This window comes from Miniopterus natalensis, chromosome 12, assembly GCF_054644295.1.
Source record: "Miniopterus natalensis isolate mMinNat1 chromosome 12, mMinNat1.hap1, whole genome shotgun sequence".
Classification (NCBI taxonomy): Eukaryota; Metazoa; Chordata; class Mammalia; order Chiroptera; family Miniopteridae; genus Miniopterus; species Miniopterus natalensis.
This window is the reverse complement of record NC_142092.1, coordinates 34,976,707-35,001,788: the sequence shown is the minus strand read 5'-3', so window position 1 is coordinate 35,001,788 and position 25,082 is coordinate 34,976,707. Positions and strand designations below refer to the sequence as shown.

Sequence of the window (25,082 nt, the reverse complement as noted above, 5' to 3'; positions counted from 1 at the left end):
TGTATAGAACATTAAGGTTTATAAAACATTTTCTATTTCCACTGTCTCCATCTCATAATAATCCTGGGAGGTAGGCATGGTATATGACAATTCAGCTGGGAAGAATCAAACAGGCAGGTATTTTGATCTTATGAAATTTGAGGATCATAAAAAGAACATTTTCATCAACCCCCCTAGACTTATGACTCACATTAGGTTCCTTTGCTAACTAATTCTATGTGAATGGAAAGAAAAATAGAGTAACCTCTTAATTCTTGAAACTTGGGAGGTAGCATGGCTTTAATCAGGCAATTTTCTGGTTCATGAAAAGAAACTATGACATGTTAGGTAAATCAAGTACTCCTTTCAAGTCTTCCTTCATCTCACAGTTGGTCTCCTTTACAAGAAAAAATGGCTCAGAGTGTATGGTAGAACACACACTACTAACCCAACAAAACCCAAGTTAACTCTATCAAAACCGGTGCCAATAAGGCCCTTCCACTCAGGTACACCAGTGATCTCCTTCTGACCTGAAAGTTACTCTTTATTGAAGGATTCCACTAGGTCCTTTTTTATTTCCTACAGTTTTATAGCATTCTAGACATGGGATATTTGGCATTAAGAAGTTAATAGAAATGACCACTGATATTCAAATATTTAATTGGTTATGATTTTTATACACCTTGCAAATAGCAACACTATTTATTGAAATATTTTTTATTGGCATTATATATACCTAAAAGTGGGGAGTGCAACTGAGTATAGAAATAGCAAAAGAATATATTGTGTTAAAATAGGAAAATAACAAATGGGATATGATAGTAAATATATTAGTCAAGAATCTATGGCAAATAAATGCTTACAAAGAAGGTCAAGGAATGGCCTACAGTTTCAACATAATTTACTCAAGTTCATAAAATATATTGCTATGAAATCTTCTTGTCTCTCAAATGAATCAAATATTCAATCAGCAGAAAGTCACTGGATATCTACTATATACTCAGCTCTGTCCTTTGAGACACAGAGTCCTGGATATCGCTCAACACTTACAGCTACATATACTACACTAGCAATATGTGGGTTTTCTTATCTGAAGCTCAACCTTCCTACCTCTTACCTTACTTATTCCAAAGGATTAATTAAAAATAAGAGAAAGAAACCACTCTCCAAAAAAAGAGGGCAATTCCTCAAATTGATGATAATGACTAGGCTGTTTTATTTTTAAACAGTGGAGCTTTTCAAAGTCCATAAGCCCATACAGGCTTATTCTTTCTTTTCTCTCTTCCACATGCCTGTCATGGTAAAGGTCCAGCCCCACGCTTCCATAGGATGAGGCTAGTTTTCGCTTTCTCTCCTCCCAAGGGGCAGCAAGGCCCATGTCCACTCTGTGCATGCCTGCTTCTCAGGAACCTCAAGCAATTAAGGGGTCACAGGACAAGGAAGGATCTGAGTATTGGTGGATCTTCCCAAATAGCATGCTCTTTTCTAAGAACGCACAAGGAAAAGATGGCCTACCCTCGGCCTTCACTGACCCCATACTATTTCTAAAGTTCAGCTTGTCCCTTTTGAAACCAACTCCCCCTGTGAGGGATATCTCAGCGGTCTCAGACAGGGCTTCGAAAAAGCACATTCAGACTGTTATTCTTAGTCGAGTAAAATGTTAAAAGGAATAAATACTTCTTTAGCCAAGATCATGCTGACATGAAAATGATGTCCTAGGAAACGAGGGGAGAACAACCAAAAGAATAAATGATTCTGGCTGAAATTCTCCAACTTTGCCTGTAACCCTACAGGAACAAGGAGTTCCAGAAAGCAAAACAGTTCCCGTCCAGGTGCTGTAGTGTGGCTCAGGGCTAGCGCTAAACGCTCAAGATCATCCAAAAGTCCCCCATCTCAGGAGCTGGAAACCCTCAGTTTCTCCCTGGAATCAAAACTTTGGATTTACTTCAGCCACTGCTAACCAATAGGAAACAAAGCAGTTTTTAATTTAAAACTGGTCAGGTACCCTATTCTAAACAAACTGCCAGAGGTCATATAAATTCACAATTTGTTTCTGACCCCATGTCTATGAAATGTTTACAAGACAAGCCCTGGCTATCTGATCCGCAAGAGTGCTGAGGATCCTGAGGCTATGTCAGCAAGCATTAGGCCAGGTCGCAGGCTGGGATAATAGCTGCACAAGAAAGATGTGCTATAACTGAAAAATCACATTAAAAATGCCTGTGGCGCCCTGGCCAGTTTGGCTCAGTGGTTAAAGCATGGGCCCATACCCCAAAGGGTCTTGGGTTCGATTTCCGCTCAAAGGCAAATACCTCGGTTGCAGTTCGACTCCCGGTGCGGGAGGCAACCGATCAATGTGTCTCTCTCACAACAATGTTACTCTCTCCCTCTCTCTTCCATTCTCTCTAAAAAAATCAATGGGAAAAATACCCTCTGGTAAGGATTAACAACAAAAAGTGCCTGTGGGTACAATTCAGTAATTGTATGCATCTTTAACTTGACCAGTAAAATAACAGCTATAGTAACAGAAAAAAAAAAAAACACCCTCCACAGAAACAACAAGAATAAAGATTTTTCCAGTGTGCATGGAAATGAAATGTCACAGTGAGATGGATGAAACATGTGTGAAAAACAAAGATAATATTCAGGGGGCTCTTAACCAAAGGCTGCATCCTGGGTTTCCTTAAGCGTGCCCCTCTCCCTCTCACACACAGTCCTTCCATCATGCCCTGCCCCTTCCAAGCAGGTCCCAAATCCTATCCATTCTGTCCATAGATGTCTCCAGAAGGCATCCTGGTGCCACTGACCCCTCCACAATTACTTGTAAGTAGAGAGGATAGAGCCCCAGGGCTGGCCCAGGGCCTCTTTGGCTCAGCCCTATGCTTTGCCCTCCCCCCTCCCTGCTCTGTGCTGCAGGGGGCTGCGTGTCCTAAGGTGGGGTTCAGGCAGTGGGAGGTGCCAGAGAAAGGGATTTGGAGAGTTGGGTGGAGAGAGACGCTTGAATATTTCTCTCTGGCCCTCTCTGCCTTAAGGACTGCAGCAAACTGTAAATTCTACCTCTTTAAGAAACCTCTTCTCCCGCCCTTCCTTCCCTAATAAATCTCCTCTCTTTGGACACTGAGGCCTCTGTATCTCTCCTGCTACACACATCACATTCTGTTCTGGGATTTGGACATTTGCCCCCTTTTCCCTATTGACTTGTAATCGTTTGAGGGAAAGATCCCTGTCTCCATCCAAATCCTACCCAGTCCAAAGCTTCCCACCTCCCCAGAAGAGACACACAATAAATGCTGTTTCGCTTGATCCCAAGCTCCAGGCGGTGCCTCGGAATACAGGCTGCCCTAGATGCAGGGTCATTATTGTGCCTTTTAAGAAGTAGCCTGTGTGCCCTGAATAGTCATAAAACAGCCCTTTGCCTCATTCACAAGTCAAACAAATATTTTCCTTACGTTTAGCCTCTCGCACTTTTAAGATGTCAAACTGTCAAGCTTAACTCAGCTCTGGATTCGCTTTGTAAGTCCTATTGCAGCTCCCAATTGCACAGTGCTTCCCACTTTATAATGTGCATCCACTCAATCAGCTCACGTGAGCTCACAGCATTCTTGATTGGAACTGTCCTCATTTAACAGATGCCGAAAATAAAACAGGATAAATGCCCTGTGTTAGACCACATGGTTCAGCACATCCAGACCCCAAACGGGGCCATGCATGGTTATGAGTTGGGATCCAGTTCTCGGATCCAGCTTCTTAGTGAGGAGCTGTTGCCATGGTGACACCATACCGGGGAGCCACACAGCCGGGCATGTCTATTAGAGCCACAAAGAGAGCCTAAGAGGTGATTTCCTCATAAACAACATCATTTTCTTAAGTTATCTAAAAGAGCTGCATCTCCCATTTGACTTTGCCACTTGTATCACTTTCCAAACTGAAAGGTCCTGCCTTTAGATAATAAACTCATGTAAAGACTGTAACAGCCAACGACTAACCCCTAGGACCACCTGAATGTCTTGTCAGATCAAAGCCCTCTGAATCTATGACTTTTTTGCTCTAAGCACAGTTTTTGCCCTGTATCTCTAAGCTTGCTGAGGCTAGGGGCATGGGCATCTTCTTTCTAAAACCTTAAGACAAATAGGTTTCATTGCACAACCACAGGAATTGATTGTCGGTAGCTGCCTGGGAATATGCTGGAGGCTGTGTCTGAGCAAGCAGGAAAGAGCAGCATGTGTGCCATCAGTGAGGGATGTTGGTGGTTTTCAGACCTTTATCAATAGTGTCTTCTGTACCAGACTAAAAAATTACCTAATCAGTAAAGCTGATTCCTTTTTACGGGCATAGTCTCAGATCAGAAGCAATCTGGAAGGTAGACCACGTTTACTTCAAGCCACCTGGGACCGCACTTCTTATTCAGTTTGGTACATTTTGGGATGAGGGAAACAGTAGTAAACCCTAAATATTATATTATTAAGAGATTCCTGCATTCTAGCCTGCCTCTATAACTACTTTTCCAGGCTTTTGTTTCTTCATCTATAGAAATGAAGAGATTGTAAAGATGACCAACATCCCTCCATTTCAACCAGTCTATGATTTCAAACATTTCAAAGTAATAAACAAAACAAAAAAAGCAGTAAGCACAAGTAAAGAAATTGGACTCTGGTGTTTTTTTTAATGAAACAGACAATACCAAAAACTGGTTAATTCTATGCCGGGGAATGCAAGCATTTTCTTTCTGCTCAGCAGTGGAAGAACATTGGTATATTACTTTGTGCTCTCAGAGATAAACATTGACAAATGACTTTATGGAGAGGTCATGAAACTCGCCTCCCTTGGCCAAAGGGAAAACTGCCCAGAACTGCTGTTCTCTTGCCAACACCCAAAACCTTCACGTTGCCAAATCCAATGGTTTCTCATTATCTTTATCTTATTTCTCAGCTGTGTTCAACACAGATGGACACTCCCATCTGAAAACACTCTGTTCTTTTGGCTTCCCAGGCATCCCTCCGTCTTGACTTGCCTTCTGCCTACCTGGCCATCTCATGTCAGTCCTCTCTCCCCGCTCCAATTCCCGGAATACCCCAGGCCAGAGGTGCATCTCCTCTACCCTCTTTCTCTTCTTTATCTATACTGTCTCCCAAGCTGATCACCCAGTCTTGGGCGTTAAATACTAGTTGCCTGCTGATAATCCCCAGATTTCTCTCTCACCTCCAGACATCTTCTCTGAACTCCAGACCCCCATATCATGTCATTCTACTGAACATTTGCATTTAAAGCTCTACCAAGGGCCTCCCATGTAACACGTCAAATCAGAGCTCTGTGTTTCCCCGCCCGACAATGGCTCCCCCTCCTCTGTTCCTCTCCCATCCACTATCCACCCAGTTGCTCGAGCCAATTGCCTAGAAACCATTCTTGCTTCTCCTTACTCCCCACACCCATTGCATCAGTAGATCCTGTTGGCTTACCTCCAGAACCTATCTCAAATGCATTCTACAGTCCACAACCTTGACCAGAATCAAAACCACAATGATCTCTTGCCTACATTACTGCAAAGGCTTGTTTCCTAACTTCTATTCTCACTTACTCTTCTATTCTTAATTTTGTTAATGACGTATTTATTAGTATGTCTTTTTGAAGTACATTTTCATATGTCAGGTCTGAAAAGAAATACCACACAGGAATTGTATTCAAATTTATTTTCCACAAGCAGCAGGGTGATCTTTTGAAATAGAATTCATACTTAATCCCTTCAATGGCTGTCCATTTTAACTAGGTTAAAATCCAAAGTCCTCACCATGTCCTGAACTTCTCCTCAAGATCTGGCCCTGACTACCTCTCAGCCTGTCTCCTCAGCTTACTGTGCTCCGGCCATACTGGCCTTCTTGTTGCTTCTCCATCACATGCAGTTCAGCCCTACCTCAGGGCCTTTGCACTGCTGACCATCACCTGGTATACTCTCCACACCCTCTCACTGCTGAATGGCTGCTTTTCTTCTTTGCTGTATTCTCAGTTCAATGCCAACTCTCCAGAGCTCTCCAACCATTAACGGCAGCAGGCAGTCCCAGCCTGCTTCCTCTCCCATCGCCCTCTTTTCATTTTAATCATAATGTACCTGAATTTGACTGTATTTCTCTGTTTGTGACAACTGCCAACATTTCCTACCAAATGTTAAGCTCCTCGAGGGCAGGGCTATGCATGTCTTCTGGGTTCCCAGAAGACACTAGTCCTTCTACACGTAGAAGTCAGAGTGACCTTTACAAAACAGAAGTCATATCCTGTGCTCAAAACTGCCAGAGGTTTCCTATCTCTCTCAGAAAAATGTCTGAGGTGCTTTCCATGGTCTGCACTAGGCTAACACAGTCTGGCCCCAGACTCCTATGTGACTTCATCTCCTCTCACTGTCACCCTCTCTCACTCAGCCTCAGCCACAACCACACTGACTTCCCTGCCATTGCTCAAACACACCACGTGCCACACTCACTGTCTCTCTCATACCAGCCTCTGGTCAAACGTTCCCTCTCCGAACATTCTTTTCCTGCCCGCCTGAGCCCAAACAGCCCCCCAACCTGTTCCATCTCTCTCCATAAAACTTACACCCCCTGTCACGCCATGCTGTTGTTTGCTGCATCATTTGTCTTAAACTCCTCCCACCCACATGCTCCACGTGAGATGGACTATTATTTCATTCACTGTTGAATGCCTAGCACCCAGCATATGTAGATCCTCAGTAGATATCTGGTGAATGAATGACTAATCTGGTAGTACTGAAAGCTGCTAAATCTTTTTAGATTGGGCCTGTCTAGGTAGATTATGCCCAATGTACACTTAGACCCCAGATGTCTGTCTTGTTACCATGAACAATGGTGCAATAACATTCCACTTACAGATTCCTCATCTGGCTCTCTTTAGTGTTCCATATACAAACAGCAAAAGCAGCATGGAAAAAATAGGCTTGATTTAAGTAAAGCTTAACTTAAATTAAACCCTCTGATCTTTTTGTTTGCTGTAAAGCTTTTTATTGGCTATAAAACATAATGGTGACTTCAGATAAAATTTAATATGCTCAAAAATCAACTATTCTTGTTCCTACAGTCCATCTCCTACAATCCAATTAATATATTCACAAATATTTACTGAGCTTGTTATCTAGCTAGCCCTGGTGGAGGGGTGGAGACTGATATATATCAATGGGGGAGAGATTGAGATACATATATAAATATCTCACAGTTCTCTCCTTCTAAACAACTATTCTGATTTCTTAAAATAACAAGAATAAAGACAGGAAAAATAACAAAATGAAAGAGCAGTTCCAGGAACTTCAGAATCTTAGACAACTAAAGAGCACTTTCCAATTTGGAGATGAACTTCTGCTAAGAAATTGCTCCCTATTGGGTAGACTGCTGCTAAGGCAGGTAGGGAAGCTGGACTCTGGTGGCCTGTTTAGCCTTGGGTGGGAGTGACCAGTACAGCTGAGTCAACATCGTCATGGACAGATTGACAGCAAAAAAACAGGCCAAGAGCATTAGCCCACCTGATGCATCAGTGAGGTCTGAAGGGTAACATCTCACTGGATCACTAATGACACATTTAGCTCATGTTGGGCCAAACACCAATTCTACAGCTTATTCATTCAACATCCTCTAAGTCTCTTACAGGGTGAGGACTAGGCCAGGGAGGCCAAGGGCAGGGTGGAGCCTGTCTTTATTTAAAATTTTGATATTCTGACATCATGGAATATTTGCATTAGTTTTACATTTTTAAACAGTGCATTAAAATATTATGTATCTTGGTTACTAAGGGTTTGTGTGTTTTTTTGGTGCCCCCTTAAATTTTCCACCAGAGATGAGTGCCTCTCTTGCCCCACCCCAGTCCCAGCCCTGGTTTATTATGAGCAGGCATTTCACTATGGTATATAAGGGATTAAGAGAAGGAAGAGATATGGATGCTAACTTCTAGAATCATAATAGCATAACAGGAGGGAAAAGATATGTTCTTAAATAAGGCCAATAAAATGAAAGAATGATAAGTGTCTTAAGAGAGGTTCCAAAATAATGACAGTGCTTTGGGAGAGATGAGGCAGGATAGATACCATGACAAGCCTTCAAGCCCCAGCTTGGCCACTTCTAGCTGTGTGACATCAGGCAGACCACTTAACCACCAGTGACTTTCATTTTCTCATTTGTGAACTCGAGCGAATGTCACCCACTTTGGAGGGTGGCTGGTAGATGAAAAAGGCAAAGTATATAAAGCATGCCGGGGCCCGTGACCAAGGGCAGTGAATAGGAGTTGTGGTTCTAAGTAGGCCTGGGAAACACAGATCTACAATCTCAGTCATGACACTGGTATCAATACCTCCATAGAGCCAGGGGTGCAGAAATGCAACACGCTGAGAGCATTTTTACAAGAATGCATGAGGAATATGGCCAGATGTCTATTATTTGACAATTTCTTTTCAAACTGCTTCAAGGGCTCCACAGTGAGCTCTGTGTCATTGGGATCTTAAAAATCTGTGATAACAAGGCAGACTGTTTTCATGTGATCTGAGGGAGAATGTTTTCCACGTGACCCGGGGTTTGATGACTGTGATGGATTTCAGGAATCAGCTTGGCTTATCTTAGGCAGAGAGAAGAAAATTAAGACGATTGTTTGAATAATTCACACACCATCGGGGCTGGGAGGAGCTAGCGAGTTTTCTGAAAAAATGCTCTCTGACCACAAATTTACCCTTCACACACACAGCACACACACGCATGTACACACACACACACTTTCTTATTCAGTGTTGGGAAGTGTCTTAGAATTTAGGTTCTGAAGGTGAGATATCTTTTCTTTGCTGCAGGCACGGCTGTCTGCATTTGCCAGAAGAAGGAAACCCTATCCTGCGCCCGGGCACAGGCCTCTGCTCTCCCAGCCGAACTCTCGCTCAGCCCAGCGCACAGAGCAACTGGCGGCACCGAAACAGCAGGACAAAAGCACGACTGAAAAATTCACCTTCTTACCTGATGCTTCCGCCCCGACACACCCTGGGGGAAACGCACCGTGTACACAGGTCCTCTCTGCCACGCTCAAGCTCCTCTGGTATTTGTTTTCATTTAACAAACCCTGACAACGTGTTGGCCTCAGACATTTTGAGGGGAGCATCACCACAGCGAGTAAGATTTATTCATCTGTTCTTTAAACACGTATCGAGTGTCTTTCAGGTGGCAGACACTGTGCTGGACATGGGAGAACCCACAGGGACACGAGTGAGACAGGTCCCTTGCTCTCATAAAGCTCACAGTTTAACAGAGTTGACAGACAATAAACACACAATTAAATAAAAAAGAAAAATACCAGAGAGCTAATGTGCTCTGGAGAGAATTAAAATCGAAGTGGTAATGACCATGAGGAGGGCAGACTGTTGAGGGAAGGAGGGAAGGTTTCGGCTGCGGCTGGAAGGGTGAGAGAGTCAGCTCGGTGAGGGTCAGGGTCAGGGTCAGGGAAGGGAGGGGGCTCCGGGCCTAGGAGCAGCACTGCTGCACATGCTCACAGAAAGCCTGTCGTTAAATACAGTCCTGCCACCGAGTGTCCCTGTGACCTAACTCTATGCCCCACCTTCCTTAACCCCCAAATGAGGGTGAAAAGGGGACCCAACTCATTAGGCTGTTGGGAGGGTTAAATTAGTTAATAACATCAGACACACAGAACAGGGTACAGATGAGAGAAGTCTCTCCCTACGATTTAGCTAGGGTTATAGCTGCTGTTATTATTTCTATCACAAAGATGCTTTGAGACCCTGCGTTAAGGGAGAGTAGGAAAAAAGAGGTAAAATCACACAATGGTTATTTTCTTAGTCTTTGGAGACAACTGTAGGTTAAAATCCAGGCTCCATTAATTACTTGCTCCATTATTTTGGGAATGTTAAAAAAAAATCTCTAAACCTCAGTTTCTTCATCTGTAATGAGTGTCTTCCCCATTGGGTCACTGTAAGAATCCAGTGAGATTATACATGCAAGGCATCTAGCACAGTACTCAGTATATACTAATTGCTTAATAAATGTTACATAAAATAATTGTTACTGTTCCTTTTTCTGCTAGGTTTTCTGGCTCAGTGCCAACATAATCACCCAGCGCTCAATAAATGCTTGCAAATGCCACTGTGGTCTTTGAGTTTGTTTAGCAACTCTGAAATGAGATCTTTCAAATGAGCTCTTTAAAATCAAGATCTGAAATGAGATCTTGATTCTTTTAAAACAACAACAACAACAAAGGATAAACATAAAAATGATCATCTATGTGTCTATTCTCGAAATACTTAAATAAAACATGCCAGGCATCAGCCTCAGCTCCCCGCTGGGGGTGCCTGGATGGCATGCCATTCTGTAATGCCGCTGGTTGCTAGTGATCGGGACTAAAAGGAGATTGAAACTGACTCCCTGCAGTTCTCTCTTCAGCCTTTTCTCCTTTATCAAACATTTCCAAAAATAAAGTTCTTAAATCACGAGTCTCAAATGCAGAGTCTTTGGTGCATGACTGTGACTCACTGCCCATTTGGATGGTGAATATTATCTATTTTTCCAAGACCCATTACATTTTCTAAGAATTCTTAGACTACTAGGCTAATATTATGCTCAGCAAGAGATCACTCATAAATGTCTCCAAACTTATTTTATGACAGGAATGTAGAGAAAAAATTATGAATGGCTTTCTGATAATCAAAATGAGAAAGAAATGGAGTTAATTAAAAATATAAACCATTTTGCACCCTTCACATCTTCCAGCAGTTTTTGTTGTGAGTAGCTGAATTGTGGAGAGGCAAGAGGCCTGAGGGATATGCTGAGGGACAGAGAAACTTTCTCAGCAATTCAGCTGTTACAATTGTTACACAAAAGGCCACCCTCATCCTCTCTCAAAAGTTGCTAAATAGCCTATTTGACAGACTGGAAGGCCACTTGGATCGAACTTGAACATGACATTGTTGGTAATTATTGATATGTTCTTTAAATGGGGGCTTATCTAAAAACTTGAGATTTTAATGTTCTACATTTAACAGCATTTCCTTTTGAATTCAACACTCTTTAAAGCATATGTGTATGGAAAGCAAATAAGTCCCAGCCCACAAGCCCAAGATTAAAAATGAATTGTGCCTCTTGCCAATACTCTGCATCTTTAGATGTGTCATCTCTGACATCAGTTCTTTTTTATTAGACAATATTTAATAGAGGACCATGTGTAGGTAGTTTGTTGAGTATTTATGTTGACAACAAAGATGGAAATCTGTAGGGCTAATACTATGCAATCTCGGGTATATTTTATTTTTTCAGTTATTCCTAAGTATCAAACATGAGTTCAAAAGGATCTGCTCTTCTGTGTTGATTCTTTAAAAAAAAAAAAACAGCAAAAGGATACCCAAGTTCAACTCACATTTTCCTCATCAGGATCTGAAGAAAAGGGAAAAAGTTTCCAGAAACAACAATATGATTCAGAGGCTAATTCCGGATTTTCAAAATCTGTAATGGAAAACCAGAGTTTCCAAAAAGCTTATATTTTTAAATTGGCTAATGCAGGATCAATACAGACTTAAACATGAAAATTCTCCAACAGTCTATTACCCATTTTTAATAAAGTCATCAACTAGAAGAAATCTGTAGAAGCTTAGAAAAGGAACCGTTCTAAGTTACGATTTCAAACTAAATAATCTTAGTCATAAAATATTGGTAAGCAAAGAAGGCAGCTTCGCGGCGAAGCTGAAGCATATTAAAGTCATCTTCGTTATAAGCATGGCCCCAAATAACACTTCAGTCTCCTTGGCAGTGAGGCAAAAGTTTTTCAAATAAGGAATGGAAATTCCTCCCAGCATCAAGCTAAGTTATATATCTCTTTGCTGTATAGCAATATTGCCATTCTGTTAAGAGTAACAATAAATAAGGACCACAATGCTTGTCTAGTAGGGCAACCAGCTTGCAACAAACCCATTTATCTCAGCACCCTTTCAAAGCGTTCACAGTAGGAACGGATGAACTCGAAGTTTAGGAGTATTCCTTAGGGCTGCCAAAGTATTCTAAGTCAAACTGTAAATTTTCCCTGAAGTTCTCTGCCAAAATTATGCTGAGTGCTAAGAAGAGAATCCTTCAAATGTTTCCAAGAGTAAACTTTAATCTGTTATGGAAAAAATAAGTGAAATTACGTTTCCCTGCCTGTGCCTGACGCCAGCTTGATTCCAAAGGCCCAGCACCACGTGGCAGGCGCACTGGTTGCAGCCGAGGCCTAGAGCTCAGGGAGGGAGCTGGAATGTTGGGACATCGCATATTTGGCAGAGGGTTCCCACTAACTCTAGAGAAGCATAAATCCTGCAGGTCTGTCTGTCTTGGTGTTGACCTCTGGAAGTGCAAAGGGGCCGTCCTACTCGCTGAGGGGAGGGAGCCTACGGCCAAGTGAAGTTCAAGTCTTTGGAGCCAGGTGGGCATGGGTGGAAACCCTGACTGTGTGTTGCCTCGAGCATGTTATCTTCATGTCTCCGTGTCTGGTCCTTTCTCCTCTGTAAAAGGCTGAGGCTAACCACCCCCAGGATCCCTGCGAAGGTGAGACATGATGATAAGAAATGCACGCGGCAGGCGCCCTATAACGCTGCCTCTGAATCACCGACCCTGGCCGCATAGAGAGCTATTGTGCAACTATTTCATTAGGTTTCACTTCACACTTCTCGTTGGGAACTGCTCCTATAACGGAAATAAAATTAAAAATTTGAAATTTTCTCAACTGTTGGTGCCACTAAACAAATAGGTACCCAGACTAAAAATTTGGGAGTCACTCTCCACTCACTGACTCCTTGCTCCCACCCAATCAGTCGTCAAGTCCTGCCAACTGAGTCTCCTTTGGGTATTTCATTTACTTCTTCCCTTCATCCCTACTGTTTCACCCACCCTGTTTCAAACCTGCATCATCTCTCAGCTGGACCACCGGATGGGCTGCCAACCAGCCTCCCCAGTGCCAACCTTATCCCCCTCACATCGACCCTCCTTGCAGCTGCTGAACTGGATAGCAGGCCACATACTACTCATTGTCTGCAGGATAATGAACGGGCAGGTCCGGCCGTGCAGTGACAAATGTCCACGGCAAAGTCACACAAATTGTTCTAGTAGGATCTTGTCCACACTTTGCATCTCTTTATTATTACCCATTATATAGCTCTCTAGACTTCTTGTTGATTCTGAAAGCTAACTGATACCCTTCCTATAAACTCCTCTGCTGAAACAGCCAACTCATGCTGTTTGCAGGGAAGGTCTATGAGTAGTATACAGTTCCATGAGCTCCTACCATAATTACAGATTTGTGTCTCCTCCTGTTGGTCTTCTGGTGCCACCAAGGGCAGGGACCATGACCATGTATGTACTTCCTGTTCTCTATGCACTTCAACTACTAATATAGGGCCTGATGGTTAGCAAGCACTCAAATGTTTTTTGATCAAATGATAGCAGAAGCTCTTTCTATAAAACATGATTCATTCAGGAAACCATGAAGTTATGGTTTAGTACCACTTTGTTTCATTTTATCATCTTATTCTTAGCCTCAGAATCCCCAAAAACACAAATAACTTTTTCACAAAGTAGAGAAAGCAATTCTTCTGGCAGATCTCGCTCAATCATAAACCTAATCCATTGGTTTCTCCATTAGTCATATCAGTGTGCAAGAGATTCTTTTAGGAACAAATGTCTCTACTCACTTTTACCCATCAAGGTGGGTACTATTGATGTTTCATACTTGAGTTCTTGGAAACAACAGCTCTCAAAAGCTAGTTCAAAGTCTGATAATCTTTTGCCAAAAATGCTTTTCTGATCAAGCAGTGTCACTCTCGAGGTGGCTTTGTGATTGTTTGGGATGGCAGAAGATCAAGGGACTCAGGCAGCCTTGACAGCTAAATAACCCAAGGGCTGTGTGTCCGTGCTATGTCAGCGATGACACAGACCACATATTGGTGAGGCAAGCTGAAATACTGCCTCACCGTTATATTTGGCAATTACAACATAAGCCTCCAAACTCTTTGAAGTCCTTTGTTAGGAAGGATTGTTAAACAAAACCTCTTTCACTGCAGGGAATAATGTCAAGGCTTTTCAAGAGCTTTAGAGATTGATTGAATTCAGTGTTTGTCGATACCACATATTATCTGTCAGGTGTAGTGGGGAGGATGTGATCCCTGTTCAGAAAGATGTAACTCTCTGATGAGGTGAAGGGGTGAGGACTCCGATAAGGAGATGCCAACAAGATTTACAAGGTTGGAAGTGAGATGAAGAAAGTGAAGAGGGCTGGCCAGTGTTGCTCAGTGGTTGAGCATTGACCTAGGGACCAGGCGGTCACAGTTCGATTCCCGGTCTGGGCACATAAAGTCAAGGGTGTGTTGAATGAATAGCACATTAGGAATTAATGAGAGGGCAGAGTAGAAATATAATTTGGGGCAAATCATTTACCTGGGAAACTCAGGGTCTTGAGTGCCAAGCTCGGCATTTTGAGCTTTATCCTGTGAACAACTGATAATCATCAAGGGATTCTTAACAATTTCTTTGTTACTTCTTTCTTACTACTCTTTCTTACTTCTGGAGGGGTTGGGGAGGTGGAAGTCATCTAAGGCACTGTCCTCAACCCTGGCTGCACATTGGAAAAACCTAGAGAGTTTATTTGTAGTGTTTGTTGTTGTTTTTTTGCGAACAATGCCAAGTCTGGCCCCATTTCAGGCCAAATAAATCAGAATCTCTTGGGGTAGAGCCTGGACATGACTAATTTTAAAGAAACTTTTAGGCATTTTTAATGTCCATTCAAGGTTAAGAACCACTGGTCTACTAATGCATAGGTACAAGAATTTATTTATAAATTTTTAGTTTTGGTCAGGAATGCTTTGCTGACATCAGGTATGACATTATGCTTTGCTTAATTGGGTATGGCCTAATGGATATAATGGAAATTTCTGATATGCTGTGAAAGTTTCTTGCCCTTAAATAACTTTCTCACTTATCACTAGTAATGTGTTTTTCTGTGTTAAGCACTACCTTCTTTCTGCAGTGGGATAATTGGCAGATATGAAAATCAAAGCTGACCAGCCTCAATGCCCAAAAGATGTTCACCTACCTGCTGGCCCTATTTATTGAGATACACATCACCTCTATGAAACAAATGGGTTTCACTTAAATTCTTAAAAATTAAATACTGTTTAGTAAGAAAAGTAGGGCTACTCTGGAGTGACCTACCAAAGAGATTCTGCTATTTTAAGAACCGGGATCTTTTATGAATGTTGTATCCCAAGGTGCAACTCACAAAACATGGCAACTGTAGGCTAAGAGATTAAAGATGGCAATGAAGGCAGAAAGTCCCATGACAAGAAATTACTTTTTCTTTCCCATACGTTGTGACCACAGCTGACTTCTGCAATTATGAGAAAGGAAACATCCTAGAAACCCCCCAAACACCTTGTTGGAGATGAGGTGAGGAGCTGGGCTTCCCATTGAGTACCTCTAATTTGAGAATGGAGGAACCCAGACTGGGTGTTGGCCTTGATAGGAGGGAATTTGGCCAGACAAGGTCAACTGAGCCTACATCCGGAGAAGTCAGTCAAGGCAGGGAGGATCAGGCAGGTATGACCAGTCCAGGCAGGTTAAATCCCAAGCGGAGGGTCAGGCAGAGAACTCAAGAGCCTAGACTGACTGGAAGGGATGCCAATGGTTAGGGACCTACCCAAGAGCTTAGGAGATGAGAGACGAGTTTGGCTAGGCACCTCATAGAAGGCACCAGCACCATCAGTCATGGAGCCTGATTGATGCTGAGGCATCAGCTCTGTGGATGGATATGTAGGGAAGAGCAGGCGAGTGTGGGAGAGTGAGGGGACAGGGTGCAAAGCACTCCTGACCCAAACCAAGAATTGATAGAGAAAAAGTGTAAGTCATTGAGGGAAACTATAAGCCAAATGTGAACTTGGTCTTGTTACTTTACCTCTGTACCTTGTTACTTTACCTCAGGCCGCACCAAAGTTAGATGGCCTGAGAGGCTCGTGGGTGCTAAAAATAGAGGCAAATAATACAAAAAAGAATGTTCTTCCTCTATTTGGAATGAAGAGCAAATGGCAAATCTACAATCAAAAGAAAATGAGACTCTCAGCTCCCCAGAAGCTGTGTTGGAAAGCTGTTTGAACTAGAAGAAATCATGATTGGTAAAATAGAAATCTAGTAATAGTGAGAGCAAGGATAATATCAGGTTACATGTCTAAAGTGCTCATTCTTGTTACATGTATTAATGTATTCAATCTTTACAACAATCTTATGAGATAGGTACTTTTATAATCTTCATTTACAGCCGAGGAAACTGAGACACAGAGAGGATACAGAACTTGCCCAAGGCCACACAGCATGTATTCTAATCCAAGCTGTCTAGCTTAGAGTTTGTACTAACTACTAGACTTCAGTTGTTTCTCATGAACAGGAATTACCTGTGAAGTACAGAGCAGAATCAGTGCTGTGCTCAGGCACAGCACATGACAATCACATTCAACCTGACGGCAGCAGTAGCCAGGGCGGCCCGGGAAATGCCACATGATACTGCTGCAGGAATAATTTATCAACTCCTGGCATTGACTGTCTCTCCAAGAAACAACCAAGGAACACTCCCTATTTGAGCTGCTCTCCAGCCTCTATACAACGTGGGGGTTGTATTTCTGCTTAGAGGGCACCAGGAGAGCCACAAGCAGAGGACATGCAGGCTCAAGCAGGCCCAGGGTATGGGAATTGCCTTATGAACCCCTGATTTTAGGGTGGGATGTTGAGTGGGAACCCCAGGGCCAAGAAAAGAGCTGTAATCTACAGGAAAGGAGGACTGCTCCTCCTGTCCCAGGAAGGCCCCTTGGGACCCTTGCCAGACTTTTGGCTCTAGTTGAGCCTCAAGAAATATCAGGCGGGATTTATCACTATTTATAATAACTGGCACATGACTGAGTGCAGAACTGAAACTCAGATGGCCAAGTGACTGAAAGAGACCTTAAAAAAGAAGGAAGAGTGTAAATGTCCCTATGCAGCTGTAAAGAAGAAAGATCTCGTACCCTTTGGGACAGCATGGATGGACCTGGAGAATATTATGCTAAGTGAAATAAGCCAGGCAGAGAAAGACAAACATCACATGATCTCACTTATATGTGGAATCTAAAGAACATAATAAACTGATGAACAAAATAGATTCAGTGACATAGAAGCATGGAACAGACTGACCAATCTCGGAGGGAAGGTGGGGGTGGGTGGGTGGGGAGAGATTAACCAAAGAATTTATATGCACATATGCACAACTCAGGGACATAGACAATAGAGTGGTGAAGGCCTGGGGCGGGGAGTGGGTGCAGGGTAGAAGGGGTCAATGGGGAAAAAGGGGACATCTGTAATGCTTTCAACAATAAAGATAAAGTTAAAAAAAGAGAGAAAGAAGGAAGGGGTTTGGGTGAAGAAAGGAGGTCTGAAAGAGGCACATATATGTGCTTATAATGTGATTTCGGCACACTCTACCATGGCCCCACCCCTGCCCCTTGGTTATGCCAAACCTCTAGCCAGGTCCTGCCTCAGATACCAGCACTTGCTCTGGGGTACAAATACCACCCAAACTCTTCATGTATTAGGCAATTTCTTAAACCCTGACCCCCACTGCTATAGAAAAAAAATGCTTACCCTACAAAAAGTGCTTTGAATTTAATCTCTTACCTTCTTTTAACCTGACACATGTCAGTATCTGCCTTCCCCTACTGCATGGCTGAGTGTTTGAAACTTCCAGTTAAAGAGCAGTACCTGGATTTGGAGTTTACCCCCCCTCCCCAGTTCCTCTGAGGGAGTTAGGTTAAAGGTACTAAACCAAAATATCCAAAAATCCGAGTGAAGCCAACATCCACCTGATTACTAATTTGAATTGAGACTCTTCAGATGCAAGGCCAACTTTCTGTTCTCTAAGAATCCTCAGTCCAACTGCCTTCTGTCCCCACAGCTGCTAGTAGGGAAATGGAACCAATAGTCTGGATTTCAGCGGAGGACCAGTGTTCAAAGGAGTGAATGAATAAAAAAGATTTTTATGGGATAAAACAGATCTCTTCTGTCCTGGATTTAATTCAAAACTGAAGTGTAGAAGCGAGTTCAAATTTGAGTCTGACATAATCTCACTTGCCTTGACAAGTTAGGGAAGACAAAAAAATTCTACACAAAAACAGAGGAAAATATGAAAAACAAGATCACCATTGGCAAAACTAGAAAGTAGAGGAGGCTAGATTGCAGGGGCTGGTCACCTGCACTGGCGTCACACCCTGTCCCTGTGATACACAACCCAAGCTAACATATTGCTCTGCCCAAACTCACCCATTCTGTGCCCAATGGAGATCAAGCATGTTTCAAAATGGCCAGGAACTGGAGACATTGGAATTGTAACGAGAGACACTTAGGGAACTAATACTTGAAATAAACTGAAGGGTTGGACCTCAAATATAATTTTGGGCAGCTGGGGAGATATTTTAAGACAATTACCCCAGATTTGAATCTCCTGTGATGAAATTCTAATTACTTCCTTCACTGGGCTTTAGTATTGTTCTCGCCACTGTAAATTAATCTCCTGACCAAGGACACATGTGTTCCAAACACTGCGGGCAGAAGTCACTGAAACCTACAACTTCCTATGGTGGATACAACGCACGGAGGTAGATGGAACCAGTTTCAAAGGGTTTTTGCCGCAAGATGAAAAAAATATGCAGAGAAACTTGGGAACAGCTTGCCAAGTTTCAGCCCAGGACAATTTTATTATCTTTTATTTACCAGCCTAGAAATAGGTTCAGAACAGAAATTCTTAGCGATAGCTTCTCCGCAGGCAACCACAGCCGCTGGCACACAATGAGCTCGAGGCCCCTCTGGAGTGGACTGTTATGTCCAAGTTCTGGCCTTTGAAAAGCTCGATCTGTAACGGCTGAAGCCTAACCTGCCCGCTCTGCCTGGAGTGCTCGCAGGGGAACGAATTCACTTCCCCCAGCCAAACCAGTAGTCCTAGTCCTGAGCCAGAAAGCAGTGGCCGTTGGAAGTTAGAAAGAAAGGAAATGGGAAAGCAACAGTGCCTTCATTATACTATTAAACCATAATCACCTTTTCCTCTAAGCACCTTCCTGTTTTCCCTGAAGGGGCACCGTTTAACTGCCGCTGTGCGGAGGTGCCAGCTCAGCGGAGAGCGCTTCCTGTGGTCGGGGAGGCAGCTGAGTGACCCAGGCGGCAGCAGGCTGGGCGGGGGGCTCAGGGACTGGGGCTCCTGGATTAAGGGGTGATGCTCCTCTCCTTTCCTCAGGGCCAGGACTAGAGAGGTATCTGGGGCACAATATTTAAGGTTTTCATTCTCAGGGTCATGCAAGTGACTCTTTTACCCTAGTTCCAGACTACTACTGAGCGAGTTCCCTCCTCTTTCTTCTCCTAACTAGACAGCTCGGAGCTGGTCACTCAAAGATGCCATGTGACATGGACAATCCATTTTGATATTCGAAGACTGAGATTCCCTCCTTTGAAAAATGGGGCTGACTTCACCCACCTGTGAGGGTCAGAGAAGCCAATGTACACAAAGCCCCAAACAGAAGCCTGGGCAGAGTAACTTATGATGACAGTTCCTACATCCTAACCGGGGCGTCTGGGCTCCACCCTTCTCCAGGGAGCCAGCTTGGATAATTCCAGGCCTGAGGTCAATTGAAAAGGGGAAGGTGGTTTGCTGGTCTCCTTTATGCTGCAGTATTTTTTCAAGGAAGCTCTTTCCTGGTCTAAATGGCCTGGGGCATCAGTCTGCTGAAAGGGGTGACACAAGTGAGCGAGAGAGGGAAGGAGAAGGGACACCCAGTGCCTGCTGTTGGGAACTGGAGAGCTACTTATTTTTACTAAATGAGGGTAAGAAGAGACATCTGAAGACCCCATATTTAAACTTTGTCACTAGAACCCAAATGGTATGTAGTGGTGAGACCATAACCAACACCCAGCAGCTGGGCGACCTCAGGCACAAGGTCATGGACTTGGTTTCCTCTTTTGCCAAGTGCTGGATTATAAATAACAACAGCAGTGTGGCCATGACGTCATGCAACAAAACACTGAGGTCCCGGCACAGAATTGTGGAACCACTCCCACAGGCTGGGAAGGGAATGCCTCATCCAACTTTCCCAGCTCACAGAGGTGTCTACTGAGGACCAGAGAGGATGATGACCTGCCAGGGGCACAGGGACGGTGGGAGACAGTCATCAGCATGGCACCCCTTTCGCCCCACCCCCATCTCCTCCTTGGCCATCCCTGCAGCAGAGCTGAGGTTAGGAAGGAGGACCCATGACGCACACTTTTCCTCCCAAAGGGATTTAACTCCAAGATCGCATTTCCCACGTGAAAGTGCCAAGCAGCAGGGAAGTTCACCTCGAGCCCCAGTGCACGGAGCCTCCTTACCTTCCTCGTTTAAAATCCACGGCCTGAACGCAAACACAGAGTCAAACCCGCAGGTGTTCTCTTCAAAGGCGCAGGACCCAGCGGGCAGGTCCAAGGCACGGCCAGGCTGCAGGGCTGCGGGCACAAAGCGAGTTTCAGTTCGGGCTCGGGACAGGGAGCGTTTGCACCAACTCAGGGCGCCCCGGGGACGCTACCTGGCGACAGCGCGGGGAAGGCGTGCAGGACCCGCAGCCGAGGGGTGCGTTACAGCCCCCTCCCCCCGCCGGCGCTTCCATTGCACTATCCGGCCGCGCACCCCATCGCCACCCCAGGCTTGGCTTGGGGTGCGGAGGCGCCCTCGGATGGCTCAGCCAGGGAAGGCGCCCTGGCCACCGGAGCTGCAGGAGAGGCACAGGGTCCCCACAAACACACACCCGGGTCCAGGCCTTACCTTGCACCGCCAGGAGGATGCCCCACAGCAGCATGGTTGCGGAGGGCTGGAAAGGGGTGCAAGCTGCCAGCCGGCTGGCGCGGGCTTCTCCCGATGGAAGGGAGCGTTGGAGGCAGGGGCGCCGGGGACCCGGGGAGCGAGGAGTCGAGAGGCAAACCGTGCACTTAAAGCGGCTCAACTTTGCAAAGCGGCTCCGGGGCTGGGCGCAAAGCTGAAGGTACCCAAATGGAGAGCGCCGCGGGCTCTGCTGCAGCCGCGGGTCTGACCGCGTCCCTAAGGGGGCTGGCCCGCCGCCCAGCTGGTCCTGGGCAAGGATGGGGCTGGGCGGGGAGAAGACAACTGCACACTTTTTTTTTTTTTTTTTTGAAAGGCTGGCCAGGAGGGGTGGGGAAAGGAGAGGTCGGGATGCAGCGCCTCCGCGCAGCGTTTTAAAGCTGGGGACCAGACCCCTTGCAAACCCTTGGAGGGGCCGGCCTTCCAGGAGCCACTCGGCTTGGTGGGGACAGGGGCCCTCGCCCCGCCCATCCGCCGTGGGAGCCAGCTTATTTCTGGGGACAGCCTCCCTGCATCTGGCATGCCAGTCCTGCGGGGCTGGCCTTAATTTTAACTTCTTCTCTCCAGAATGGAGACGGTGGAATCCTCCTGGGAAAATCTAGAGGGAATTTTGGAAACTGGAGGGCGGAATAAGCTTCACATCTCATGAGTTACAGCATTCGTGGCCCAGTAATGCTAACCTTGAAATGCCACCCCCCACCTCCACCCCCACCCTCACCCCCACCCCCGTTTTAGCAGTGGAATGTCTGGCATGCCTGGTGCTCAGCCTTCCCTCTGTCCAGTGAATTGGGGGCATTCCTCCTCTCCAGAGAGCCATGAGAAATTAACGGAAGCTTTCTAAATTGGGATGCGGGCCATGAAGGTGGTATGATGTTGGGGAGGGGTTTATAGGTACCCATGGGCTACAAATTTGCTTTGAGTACTAAGTGGGTCTTTAAAAGTGTTCTCTTCCAGTAGAGAAAATTGTGGGGTTTTTTTCTTCTCAGTCCTCATTTTAATGTCCTGCAGGCAATTTTCTGCCTAGGATAGTGGTTCTCACACTTGAGGGTGCATCAGAATCTCCTGGAGGGCCCCATCATCAGAGTTTCTGATCCAGTAGGCCAGGGGTGGGGCCCGAGGTTCTGCACATTCCCAACAAATTTCCAGATGCCGATACTGCTGCTGCTCGTCTGCAATCACACTTGGAGGACCACTTACCTAACAAACTCCTGTTCAACCATCAAAGCCCTGCTCACATGCCATCACCTGGTTTCCAGACTCTCCTGGTTTTCCCTGTCCTTCATCGGCTGCTCCTTCTCAGGCTCCTTGGCTGTTTCTTGTTACCTCTCTGACCACTGAACATGGAATGCCTCCAAGTTCTGTCCTCTTAGCTCCTGTTTCTTTCTCTCCTCACTTTCTCAGTGATTTCATCCCGTCTTATAGTTTGAAACACCAACGATAGCCCAATGACTCCTAAATTTATATTTGTAGCCCAGACTGCTAGGTAACTCCAGACTCTTCTCACTTCCACTTCAATATTTTCATTTGGATGCTTAAGAGCTATTTCATACTTAAGGGGTCCCAACATGAACACCTCCCATTCCTTCCCCACCCTGCCTTCCTCTACACCTTCCTCTTCTTAGTTAAAGGAAGTTTCCTCCTTTAGGACAAAAAGACTGAGAGTTATCCTTGACTCTAATTACCAAGTCCTGTCAGTACAGGATTCAAAATATAGCTGGTGCTGACCATGCTCCATGCCCACTGTGACTGCCCCGATCTAAACATTGTTGTCAGCTGGGGATACTGCAGCAGCCCCCCAGTGGCGGTGTCCCCACTTCTTCTGCCTTGCCCACCTCCACTCCATGCCTAATGCAGTAGCCAGGGGATCCTTTTCATACAGAAACCAGGCCATGTCACTCCGTGGCTCAAGTCTCCTTAACAGCTTCCCAAACCATTTAGCAAAATCCAGTCTCCTCACAATGACCTACCAGATCCTATAAGACCTACCTCTACCCCCTTATATCTCTGACCTCATCTGCCCTGCTTAGTTCCCTCCAGCCACATGGACCTCTTGGCTGAACCTCAGGCACAGTCTAGCTGTCATCTCAGAATTTTGCACTGGCTGTTCCCTCTGCTTGAAATGCTCTTCCCAGGAGAGTCATGGGACTCACATCCCCACTGCCTTCAGGTCTTTACTCAGATGTCACCTTCAGTATTAGGGAGCTCAACAGTCTTCTCTCTACTAAGGGGGAAAAAGGGCCCCTGGGATCCTTTTAAAATAAGTTTGGACAAATTTTCATGAATTTTCTGTAAGCAATGACTCAAATGATCTAAAATTTGTTTAGTGTGCGTGCATTATTTGCTTTGCTTCAGAAAGTAGCTAATAATGATAAATAACATTTATCATGTTTACTCTTATGCATGTTTTACATAGAGAATGTTGTTTAACCTTCACAGGTCTCTATGGGGTAGATAGATTAGTACTCTCATTTGATAGTTAGGGAGACTGAGGCACAGAGTTCACTGGCAGCAAATGGGAGACAAGACTCAAGCCCAGATCTGCTTTATTCCAAAAGCCCATTTTCTCAACCAGTAGACTGTCTCCCTTGTCTTATATTCTTTTCTGATTTCTAGCTCACAGGCAGTGCTAAATATCTGATGCGTTTGATCAAATTGCTTAATTAAAAATTCAAAGACAGATGTAAATCCAGTTGAAACCTCAAAATATTATTTTGAAGCAAACAAGCTTTTAGCATCTATCAAACTGCTTCTCCTTTTCCCTAGGTACCTGCAGAGTATTTTTAAGTTTTAGGATTGCCTTAGGTTCATTTGCATATTCCAAGTCTTAAGAAAATGAAAAACTTCAAAACTCTAAAGAGCTCTCTTGGCCCTAACTGTTTTTGCTCAGTGGTCAGAGTGTCACCCGAGGACTGAAGGGTCCTGAGTTCAATTCCGGCCAAGGGCAGGTACCTCGATTGCAGGCTTGATCCCGGGCCCTTGTGTGGGAAGCAACCAATTGATGTGTCTCTCTCACATCGATATTTCCCTCTCTCTTTCCCTCTCTCCCTTCCACTCTCTCTGAAAAGCAATGGAAAAAATATCCTCGAGTGAGGATTTTAAAAAAAAACAGAAAAAGAAAAACATCAATGAATGTCAAGGAGACAATGGGGAGTGGTGGGGACTGTAGTGAGCTAAAGGGCATCGCTGGCACCAGCGTGAGGCGAAGCTGCCACAGTGGGACAGAGGCCCAGCATTGCCCATTCTGCCCATTTTTCAAAAGAAATCCAATGTCCAGATTTATATGTAGCAGTTCTTGAATTTCAAATGCTCTCAATTAATTAAAACAATATATTAAAATCTCTGTGGGAGCAGAAAAAAAGCCAAATTCAGTTCTTAAACTGGAGTATACAGCATCAAGATACAAGCAAAGAGATGGATGGGAAGCCTCACCATCACCCCTCGAGAGCGGTAGCCAGGCACACAAAACCTGCCCCATTCTAAAGAGAAACTGAGGCAGAGAGAACCTAGATGACTTTTAACCAAGGTCACATGTCTTCAAGTACCAGGGACAGAATAAGTCATTAGTTTTCCATCTCATGGGCCAGTATTTGGGAAGGACTTTGTGATACTCTTGGTCCTGTACAAATGTAAGGTTATTCATAATTCCCTTTATAGTAATTATGCTTTTGTTTCTATTATATAGTATATGTTTGAGAATTATAGCCTGTGATATACCCTCTAATCTAAGCCAGGACTTGTCTCTGCTCTGGATTTTTGTCTCTCTGTCTCTCTGTCACTGTCTCTCTCTGTCTCTGGGTCTCTGAGCTGCACACTGCCTGGGGCTCCTCTGCCTCTCACTCCACACTCAGCCTTGTGCCCTGTGTTACTTTTATGTTCTCTCTCTCTCTCCACATACACACCGGCAAGCCCCTGCTCATTGCCTGTTATCAGGTTGAAATGAGATGGTAAAATAATTCCAGGCTCTGTGGCTTATCCTGCCAGTGACCCTTGTGGCATTCCAGCAGGAGGAGTGGGGAGCTCTGCCCCAAGGCTGGCCGGTGATGTCCCTTGGTTCCTGCCCAGCACCAGCTGCCTCTCACCTGAGGGACAGTCACGTGCCCACCATGGATCTGAATCATCTACTGTGGGGGACCAAGGCCCATGGTGAACCAGTTCTTACAGATCTCCTTCCTATTACAAAATGTATAACTCAG

The 25,082-nt window shown here is 44.7% G+C and overlaps 1 protein-coding gene across 1 annotated transcript in view; it reads right to left on the bottom strand.

The window, feature by feature from the left end:
- MAMDC2 (MAM domain containing 2) overlaps nucleotides 1-20,906 on the bottom strand; it is a 110,214-nt gene extending 89,308 nt beyond the window's left edge. Inside the window, exons 1-2 of the mRNA XM_016214236.2 lie at nucleotides 20,836-20,906; nucleotides 20,406-20,519 (exon numbers count right to left, since the gene is read on the bottom strand). Coding sequence (XP_016069722.2) covers nucleotides 20,406-20,519; nucleotides 20,836-20,869 — 148 coding nt within the window. The 5' untranslated portion in view covers nucleotides 20,870-20,906. The remainder of the gene's footprint in view (nucleotides 1-20,405; nucleotides 20,520-20,835) is intronic.
- Nucleotides 20,907-25,082: the final 4,176 nt, after the last annotated feature.